This window comes from Elephantulus edwardii, unplaced genomic scaffold (genome assembly GCF_000299155.1).
Source record: "Elephantulus edwardii isolate Elephantulus edwardi_28Jun2011 unplaced genomic scaffold, EleEdw1.0 scaffold00233, whole genome shotgun sequence".
In the NCBI taxonomy this organism is placed as follows: domain Eukaryota; kingdom Metazoa; phylum Chordata; class Mammalia; order Macroscelidea; family Macroscelididae; genus Elephantulus; species Elephantulus edwardii.
This window is the reverse complement of record NW_006399983.1, coordinates 713,725-724,534: the sequence shown is the minus strand read 5'-3', so window position 1 is coordinate 724,534 and position 10,810 is coordinate 713,725. Positions and strand designations below refer to the sequence as shown.

At 42.6% G+C, this 10,810-nt stretch overlaps 1 protein-coding gene across 3 annotated transcripts in view; it reads left to right on the top strand.

Moving 5' to 3' along the window:
* MAP2K4 (mitogen-activated protein kinase kinase 4) overlaps positions 1-6,927 on the top strand; it is a 151,361-nt gene extending 144,434 nt beyond the window's left edge. Inside the window, exons 11-12 of one of the 3 annotated variants that reach the window (XM_006898557.1) lie at positions 3,004-3,049; positions 4,260-6,927. In XM_006898557.1, the coding sequence (XP_006898619.1) occupies positions 3,004-3,049; positions 4,260-4,373 (160 nt within the window). In that variant the 3' untranslated portion in view covers positions 4,374-6,927. The remainder of the gene's footprint in view (positions 1-3,003; positions 3,050-4,259) is intronic. The other 2 variants (XM_006898558.1, XM_006898559.1) reach the window with 2 other exon arrangements.
* Positions 6,928-10,810: the final 3,883 nt, after the last annotated feature.

Genomic DNA, 10,810 nt, shown 5'->3' with positions numbered 1-10,810 from the left:
GCTTCAGGTCCTCTTCAGTTTCAGCAAGCAGGGTTGTGTCATCCGAATAACGCAGGTTGTTGATAAATCGTCCACCAATCAGCAAAATTAAATTTATACCTGAAGGAATTAACACAAAACTGCAAAAACAATGGTAAAGTAAAAAATTAGCAGGGAGAGACCAATTACCTGTTAAGAAATGATTCTTAGATTGACATTAAACTTGTTAGTAGCAGTAGTGGTCATGCACTGTCAAGTAAGCACTGACCCATAGCTGACCCTCCTGCAGGTTTTCAGAGGCTGTGAATTTTCCAGGAGGAGACAGCCCATCTTTGTCCTGCGGAGCGGCTGGTGGATTCAGACCACGTGCCTTCGTTTGGGCTGTGTAGCTCCTGACCACTGGACCACCAGAGCCCCCCTGTTAGCAATGGTAGGAAACAGTAGTTACTAGGGGAGTAAGAGCTCTCCAGTGCTGAGGAACAGTAATGGTTAAGCTAATCCTAGAGTTTTGTTTCTGTTAGTTTCTGTCATGCTCTTCCTCAATTCATGGTGTCCCTAAACACAGAGGAACAAAATGCTGTGTGGCCCTGCACCGTCCCCACGGTCAGCTGTGAAGCAGAACAGTGTGAGCCACAGGGTTTTCACTGACTCAGCTTGAGAACTCCTCTGCCAGGCCTGCCTTCCTCGTCCATCTTAGTTTGGAAACTCGGCTGACATCTGAAGGAAAACACAGCCTCCCACTGCCATATGGTGAATGGCTGCCTGTGAAGTGTGTGGGCTGAGAAACACTTCCCCTAAGGAGAGCAAGAATTCTACCACTGAACCATCAGGGCTCCCCTTGATTGTACCCAACTTAAGTGCCATACCCTTTATAGACTGTTTTGAAAGGGTATGCGCCTGATCCAGGCCTTAGTCTTCGCAGTTGCGTGCTATGCGTCAGAGAGCTGGATAATGACTAGGGATGATAGAGAATTGATGCTTTTGAGCTGTGGTGCTGGAGAAGAGTGTTGACTATATCATGGACTACTAGGAAAACAAACACGTTTGTCCTGGAGAGGGTTAAGCCAGACTGCTCCTTGGAGGCAAGGATTCTGAAGTTCTGTCTGACATACTTTGGACATGTTGCAAAGAGGGATCAGTCCTTGGAGAAGGACATCATGCTTGGGAGGGTAGAGGGACAGCGCAGGAGAGGAAAACTCTGGGAGTAGGTGTTTCAGAGACAGTGAGGTTGGCACAGGATAGAGCAGGGTTTAGGGCTCTTGTACATAGGGTCACTATGAGTTGCAAGTGGCTTGACAGTATATAACAAAACAGACTAAAAAGCATAAACCTGGAGGAAGGTGTGGTGAATTGGTTCCTTGGAAAGTAAGTGTTTGAAACAGAGACTTAGTGTGCAGGCAGGTGGTCAGGTGATGATCCCAGGGTCAGCAGCTAGTGAAGGAGAGGAGGTAGGATTGAGAGGGAAGGTTGAGCTGCAGTGCAGACTAAGCAGAAGCCTGTGATCCTGTGGGAAGTTCTGAAGCTGGGCTAACCCTTTTGAGCTCACATACCTTGTAATGAAGAGACTGGGATCTTAATAAAGCCTTTGACTGGTTCCTGGATAAGGTGGTCTTTGAAAGGTATATATGGCTCCCTTCAGTTGAGGCACTTCTGAAGGGGCTGACATTTGATGGCTGTCTACTGGCAGTAATTCTCAGCAGCTAAAAGAAAAGGATCTTCCAGAGAGGAAATTTGAGTAGCCCATGACAGTGTGCAAAAAATAGGCAATGTAGACATCTCTGAATTTAGAAATAGAGAAATTAATGTTACCAATATTAATTATTTTTTTCTATAAAAATTAATGAAGTTAGAGGAGAGTAGTGTTTATGATGATAGGCCACGTTCAAGTAGGTAAATACAAAAAAGTATTTCTGGTAATGTGACTTAATGGAGAAAATACCAGCCGAGCAGAGATTATCTATTAATAAAAAAGTTACGTCTAATGAAGTTATGCTATTACAACTGTTTGTAGCAAATATAGCACTGAAAAATAGAGTGCAAAGCATTTAAAAACTAGAAAGAGGCGCGCTCTGGTGGCCTAGTGGCAGGAAACTGTATTGCAATTCCAGAAGTACATAGTTCAAATCCATCAGATGCTCTGATGAAGAAGGAAGAACAATTGCCTCCTATACCAGTCAGATCCAATTTGACGGTACACACATAAAATAAATAAGTAAATAAAATTTTTAGAAAGAAACTAATAAAACTCATTCATAGTTTACCTCACTGAATTTCTACTTTCTCTTGTGTAAATATAGGTCCATAACTATTTAGATAGATAGATGTTGTTTATTATTGTGTGCTTTTGAATTGGAACTGACTTTTAGCTGGCCTTCCATTAGGTTTCTGAGGCTGTAAATCATACTGGGGGAGATAGATAAATTCATGTCACCAAAGAGGCATGGTCGCTGGGTCAACAGTACAACTCCCTATATACACATTGTGTCATCTGAATCAGGTGCCTTTGGGTTGACAGTGCAGCTCCTTTCCATTAAACTATCAGAGTATGCGCTCATGCGCGCGCGTGCTCTCACTCTCTCTCTCTCGCTCTCTCTAACACACACACACACACGCAAGCGCACGCTCACATACTTTATAAATATGCTAAGACTGAATTCTTAAGAGTATCACTTTGCCATACAGTTGGAGCTGACCCATAGCCGACCCTCCAAAAAGTTTGTGAGGCTGTAACTCACAAGTCAGAGATTGCCCATCTGTGTCCTGCAGTGCTGCTGGTGGGTCCAGACCACAGGGAGGTGCAGCCCTGGAGTTGGCAGCACAGCTTCCGGGACTGCACCACAGCTCTCTGATAGATGGCCTTATATTTGTGTGTTCTTTTCAGTTTGACACTTTGTCTGATTCGTTACTACTCTGTATCTGAAGGGGGAGAAAGCTGCTTGATTCTCCACAGTGTTTCATTTGTAAAAAAGAAAAATGCTTGGTCCATGGGTCTCCATTTTAACAATTTTATCTCTGTTATTTTAGCCTTACAAAGGATGAATCCAAAAGGCCAAAGTATAAAGAACTTCTGGTGAGTATGAGGCTTGGGACTGGTAGTTGATTCTTTACCCTTAATTTCTCTGTCATAGACAATAACTTGATCTTAATAAATAGAGATTTTTATGTTTTTAAACAAAGATATTTTAAAAGAGGAAACTGTAGTAATTTTTTAAATATTAATTTAGTAGTTGAATTATCAGAGAAAATTACGCTTTGACATGTTGTAACAATTACCCCAAAGAATCCCACCTTTAGTTTATGGAGCTGTTGACTCAGTTAAATGCTCAACTACTCCACCAGTCAGATGGGCTGTGAGAGCCCATTTCAAGGAGAAGAGGCCTGGCCGGCTGTCTGCGCCGATCTCAATACCAGCCCACAGGTCAGGTCTCTGCTGTCCTGTAAGGTTTCCTGAGTTAGAAGTGACTTAGAGGCTTACAGTAATATTTCCACTCAAAACTCACCTACAACTGTGTAACACAGCCATCAAAAAAAGTTCATGAAATGCTTGCTTACTCTGTTTCATTTGACTTTCTCAAAACACTCAAATCAGATTCACACTATATGACCAATTCCCGTTTCTTGGGAGCTTTTCATCCATCCTGTGGCATTAGTGCTTGTATGTGGTCCTCTGGCTGGAGCTCTGATCTGGGCATTGAAGAAAGTGCTGCGCTCTTGTAAAGTGGGAAAGTTTTAAGACAATCCCAATTTGCTTGTCACACTTAGTTTGTGGCTCTCCACAGATGTTAGATGAAGCCCGTGGTCAGTGCCAGCTATGACGCTAAAAGAAGGCCAGTTAGTATACTTAGAAAAGCCACAAAAGAAAGAGACTGTTACGAGTATGAAAAGACCATTTGCAAAGTTGATACAGGAAATGGGAATTTATGCTTGTACACCAAGAGGAATTATGATTTGTATTTATATAGTTCTTGACTGCCAGATCCTAGTAGAGGCTCCAGCTAGTAGTTTTGGTGTTGAGAACCTGTTCTTGCCTGTATCAGCAAATACTTCTGTGTATCTAGCTTAAGCATGTACACACACATACTAATATGTTTGCATAACATAGAGGTTATACTTGCCTCTCTTAGGATGCTGCTATATTTCACAGCCATATGTGGTTAGGATCGTTCCGTTTTTTGTGTACTGAAATTGGAAAGAGTTCAGTTTGGGTTCTCATATTACCTAATATGAATGGGGTTTTCTTCTCTGTTATCCTTATTAATGTTTTCTCAATTTTCTTGCAGAAACATCCCTTTATTTTAATGTATGAAGAACGTACCGTAGAGGTCGCATGCTATGTTTGTAAAATCCTGGATCAAATGCCAGCCACTCCCAGCTCTCCCATGTATGTTGATTGAGATCGCTGCTACATCAGACTCTAGAAAAAAGGGCTGAGAAGAAGCAAGACGTAAAGAGTTTTCATCCTGTATCACAGTGTTTTTATTGCTCGCCCAGACACCATGTGCAATAAGATTGGTGTTCGTTTCCATCACGTCTGTATACTCTTTGTCACATAGAACGTGCATCCCTGTAATACCTAATTGATCACACAGTGTTAGTGCTGGTCAGAGAGACCTCATCTTGCTCTTTCGTGATGAACATATTCATGAAATGTGGAAGTCAGTACGATCAATTTGTTGACTGTGATTAGATCACATCTTAAATTCATTTTTAGACTTGAAACCTGGAGACGCAGCTACTGGAATGGTGTTTTTGTCAGACTTCCAAACAGTGGGAGAACATGGTGATGGATGTGACGATGTCTGAACACAGAGACTCGGGCTTGAGTTAGAAGAGCTTGCACAGCCAACGAGACACATTGCCTTCTGGAGCTGGGAGCCAAGGAGGAATTTACTTTCTTCACCAAGTGCAATAGATTTACTGATTTGCTATTCTGTTGCTTTACAGTCAGTCCCAGTGGATGTGTGGGGATGGATGTGCTCAGCCAAATTTCCTGTTGAAATATCATGTTAAATTAGAATGAATTTATCTTTACCAAAAACCATGTTGCGTTCAAAGAGGTGAACATTAAAATACTGAGACAGGACCGAATGTGTTCTTTTCTCCTTTACCACCACCAGTCCTTCTGCTCTTCACGGGGAAGACTTGGGCGTCTGCCACTTGTGAAAGAACGTGCTGATCCCAAGAATTTCTCATTTTCAGAATTCAGTGTGCTGCCAACTTGATATTCCACCTGCCACAAACCACCAGGACTGAAAGAAGAACAAGTACAGAGGGCAAAGTTTACAGATGTTTTTCATTCTAGAATCTTATCCCGAACAACTTGTAGCAGCTATGTATTTTTCCCTTGGCCCCAAGCCCAACACTTTAGCCATCATAACTTGCTAACAGGGAGAAGTAGCTAGTAGCAATGTGCCTTGACTGATTAGATAGAGATTCTTGTAGGCAGCAAAAGACCAAATCTCAGTTGTTTGCTTCTTGCCATCACTGATCCTAGTCTTCAGTTCCTGAATCCTTTTCCCTTCCCATGTGGTCTATGGCCGCTGTGTGGTTTTTGCCTAATCCGATAGTTCACCTTTTCCATATGTATTTTTAAAAAATCTTTATAATTACCAGGGACATTCCTTGCTAAGGATTTTTAGCCCCAAGTATCTCACAATGTTTCAAATGCTGAGGAAAAGTGGGGCCTAGCTGGTGTGGTGGGTGATGAGGTGGAATCTTTGCTAGAGACCTGTTTAACCAGATGAACATTTGAAATAGCTCATCACCTGCCACAGGCTCTAGCAGATCACCACCATTGCTTAGAATTGGGATTCTTAATAGGTACACAAAAAGAGGTCCGCCAAAAAAAGATTGTCCTCTCTTGCTGGGCTGCTTCACTTACCCATTAGCCATGCTCTGCTTTGGCTTCTGTTCTGGCCTCCCGGGCACGGAACACTGGGCTTCTGTGTAACGGTTCAGCAGCACTGTGAGTGGTTCAAGCACACTGGAACGAAAACAGCCCTGGTCTGAGATGCAGGTGATGCCAGTACAGAACCAAACTGCGGCCTGTAGAGCTGTGTCTCCTCCCAGAGTGAGTCATAAATACTATTAAACAATAAAGAGAGAATGGTGCTGTTAAAAGTTTCATCCATGTAAATTTCAGATTTCAAAAGGATTCATCTCTTTGGTCCACTTTTCCCCATCTACCCGCCCTCCTTGGCATCCTACCCCTTAGACCTCCTGTTGTTCCGAAAGGAGCCTCTGCTGAAGGTCCTCCTTCAACCACACCACACACCAAGCCATCATCCCCCACTGCTCCCGGGACTCAGGAGGAACTGGTTTCACTGCTGTCAACCTCCCGTCTGGCTCAGCAGATGGTCACTTCGCCATTATGCAAATGAAGATTAAAAGCTATTCTGACTGTCCAGGAGCTAATCTGACCATTCTGTTGTGTGGATGGCCACATAAAAAGGCAATTTTAGTGTATTAATCATAGATTATTATAAACTATAAACTTAAGGGCAAGGAGTTTATTACAATGTATCTTTATTAAAACAAAAGGGTGTATAGTGTTCACAAACTGTGAAAATAGTGTAAGAACTGTACATTGTGAGCTCTGGTTATTTTTCTCTTGTACTATAGAAAAATGTATAAAAATTATCAAAAAGCTAATGTGCAGGGATATTGCCTTATTTGTCTGTAAAAATGGAGCTCAGTAACATAACTGCTTCTTGGAGCTTTGGAATATTTTATCCTGTATTCTTGTTTGAATTCCTCCTCTATTTAAGATATATACATGGAATCGAAGTGTTTATGTAATAGTTCTATCCTTTTGCCTGCAGGTCAGTTGTAATAAATCTAGGATGTGATGACGACTTTGTAATTTAATTTCCTGAAGTCAGACCCTAAGAGGGAGAAATCTAGTCAATTCCATTAAATGATCTGTGCATTTCACAGTGGGGCAAATGATCTTCCAGAAGTGTTGATGCCTTCTTTTCATTTTCACTCCTTGTTTAGAGCATCTCTTTGTTTATTCTTTTTGAAACAACAGTGTATCTATGAAGTATCAGCTCTGATGTCTCTCAGAGCTGCTGTAATAGTTATGTTGCTATGTACCATTGAGTCAGAACTGGACCCGATTCATAGCTGAGTGTTCAAGACATTTTCAGAGGCAGTAGATCCCATGGGATTTTGTCCATCTTCTGTGGAGCATCTGGTGGATTGGAACCAGATCCCTTTGGCATGGCAGTGGTGTGATGGATATCTGTATCTTTGTTGATTGCCCTGATGTGTCCCAGGTTTCTTAACGGAGATAGAGGAGGGGACCCTGAATCATGGTGAGGAGATGCCTCCTGGAAGGGCTTGTCTGCCCTTGACCCACATGTGGCTGCCCTGTGTTCTCTGTTCCTTCTGTCCACCTGACTGCCTGGTGAGCGTTAGGCGTCCTCCTTGAAAGAGGCATTGTGTGGAGGAGGTTTGTGGAGTTTGGACCTGGGAAATTTATGAAGAAGAAGACAGTGCAAGTGAACAAGAAGTCCTGGAGTGTGGAAACTAGGAGAGGGGAGAACTTTGAAGTGCTTGTGCTTGATCTATGACACTGCTACCTCCCATTCATTGCTCAAACATTAATGCCATCTATTCCCCTTTCCCTGTGTCTGCCCCTTACCAGATCTGAGACATAAGAGTTGCCATAACAGAACCAGATGTAAGTATAAACACTACGTAGAGAAACATGTGAGGGACCCTGACCTTTCCAGTGAAGCCTTGACTGGTATAGGAAAGGATATCCCCATGGAGTTCCAAGACCCAAAGGACACCTCTCTGATGGTTTAAATCCACCGGCTCCGTGAAAGATGGGCTGTCTGTGCAGTGTGCAGTTTACAGCCACAGAAAACCCACTGGAGGGTCAGCTAGAAGTTGATTCCAACTTGATGAGTATTGAGTTCATAGCCTTAATCATAGTATTAATCATAGATTGTTATCCAAATAATAATCAGATGGTGGTATTTCCCCTTAGATATGAATGGGTGAGGGAGGAAACTCATTGGAGAAGTGCCAGCCTGACCTGGCTAACTGTGTAGTAGGTGGCTGCGATGAGATTCAAATCCAAGGCTGTCTGGGAAAGAAATTGTGAGCCTTGTTTCTGGAGACCAGTGTGGCATCATGACCCGTTCAGATGTAGAGGTAACCTTCCTGCTCCTAGTTCCCTCCATCTGTCTGAACTGCATAATTGCAAAGGACATGAAGATCTTGAAAGCTGCCTCAGCTCCCTGATTCCCCTAGTGGGAGGTTGAGAGGTTCTGTGCTCCCAAGCTCTTAGACTTGGCTGTACATTCATTCTGTGCCAGTTACCTGGGACTTAAGGGACAGGCAAGCAATCTCAAGAGTGTTGGCTCCCTAAGCAACCTCGAGAATGTTGCTCTCCATTAATATCTCATTATATGTTTGAGGAAAACCTAATCAACAGTAGTACCTCTGCAGAAGCACCGTAAAGATCACCCATAGTGCACAGTCGGTGTCAACAGCTGTATGCAAGGTTCTGGAAGGAATACAGTCAGTTTATGAGCAGCAGCCTCCATCTGTCTGAGTCCTCTCCACTTTTGGCATTCTCATCTCAGACCATGAAACCATTCCAGGGGTCACTGGTTCGCTACTAGGTTTGGGGATAACCCTTCTGCTTATCTGATGATGAGTCAAAATGTATGTCTACTTAAATGTGGTCCTGCCATTAACACTGTGCCACACAGGGATTCCATGCAGGCTGATTATACTAAATAAGATAAAGTGACGCAGCGGCCCCGGGAGCAGCACAGGAGAACCTTGCCCTCGTGCACCATCCTCATGACCCCCGTCTTTCTTCAGCCTGCTGTGGTGGTCCCGGGGGGCAGTCCATCCTGGGGACAGTCTTCTCTCTCTGGGCCTCTACCTTTTCTAGCATGATGTCCTTTTCCAAATACTAGTTCCTCCTGAAGTTTTGCCCAAAATGAGGCAAAGTATCAGCATCCTCTGAGGATCGCACTCTAGTTGCATTTCTTTCAAGACACACTTGTGAGGATCGCACTCTAGTTGCATTTCTTTCAAGACACACTTGTTTATTCCTTTGGCAGTTCATGGGATAGTCCATACTCTTCCAGCACCACATGGCACAAAGGCTTAAGTTCTGCCATCCTTATTCATCGCCCAGCTTTCAGATTCATTGGGAGCATTTGAAAAGACCATGGTTTGGAGCAGGCACACCTCAGTCTGACAGGGGCTAAGTCTCTGCATGTTGTGTTGGGATTCTTAGGGAACCTCGGCTTTTGTTTTCTGTTTTGACAATGTGATGATTTACAAAATACTATTTTTGTCTCCATAAAAGGAAAGGCTTGTTACACACACACCTGATGCATACTTGCACATTTATTCTAGTCTTTGAAACCACAGATCAGACTGATTTTTGTTTAATCCTTTGGAATCATGAGCCTTTTGCACATAATTAAAAGGAGCAGCATTTTGCCGTCACCTTTGCTCACTGTTGATATCAAATGACACTCCTCAGTTTATTAACTTCATCCCAAAAAGTTAATCAGAGCTTGCTTTTCCTTATTTCTAGGAAATAAATCCATTCTCAAACCCCAAAATGTTTCTTGAAGTAAGAGAAAGAAAAAGTTTAAGTACTTCTTAGCATCAAATTTTGTTCGAGAAAATGTCAGGGCCTGTTTTTTAAACTCTCCTTCTGATGGATTTTTTCCCTTACTTTCCACTTCCAATTAGGAACCAAGGCCTTTGATTCTATTTCATAATTGCCTTTAGCACATATCCCTCCCCCATTCCTGTTGTAATCACACCCCCATTGGTGAGATGAGATGGACTGGCATGGGCATTTTGAGTCGGATGATCATATGATATATTAATCTGGAGAGGAAAAGGTGAGGAAAAATGGAGTTGCTTTCATAGTTAAAAAAGTCATTGCTAGATCCATCTTGAAGCACAATATTGTCAGTGACAGGATAACATCCATATGCATGCAAGGAAGTGAATACCACTATCATTCAGATATATGCACCAACAACCAGAGCCAAGGAAGAGGAAATAGAAGATTTCTACCAACTTTTACAATCAGAGATTGATGGAACATGCAATCAAGATGCATTGATAATAATGGGTGACTGTAATGCAAAAGTCGGAAACAGAGAAGAAGATCCAGTAGTTGGAAAACATGGACTCAGTGACAGAAATGGAGCTGGAGAGAGAATGATCGAATTTTGCACAATGAATGACTTATTCATAGCAAATACATTTTTTAAGATACATAAACGCAGGCTATATATTTGGATTTCAGCTCATGGTATGCATAGGAATCAGATCGATTACATCTGTGGAAAGAACCACTGGAGAAGCTCAATATCAGCTGTGAAAACTAGACCAGAAGCTGATTGCAGAACAGACCACCAACTACTCATATGCAAGTTCAAGCTGAAGTTGAGGAAAATTAAACCAAATCCAAGGCAACCAAAATATGACTTTGAGTCTATCCCACCTCAATTTCACAACCATCTCAGGAACAGGTTTGAGGTCTTGAACACTAATGAGCGAAGACCAGATGAGTTGTGAGAGAATATCAGGGTATCATCCAGGAAGAGTGCAAACGGTCATTGCAAAGACAGAAGAGAAAGCGAAGACCAAAATGGATGTCAGAAGATACGCTGAAAATTGCACTGGAGCACAGAGAAGCCAAAGCACAGGGAAGAATTCAAGATACTAAAGAGTTGTATAGAAGATTTCAGAAGGCAGCACGGGATGACAAAGCAAAATATTACAATGAAATGTGCAAGGAGTTGGAGTCAGAAAATCAAAAGGGCCGAACTCGCTC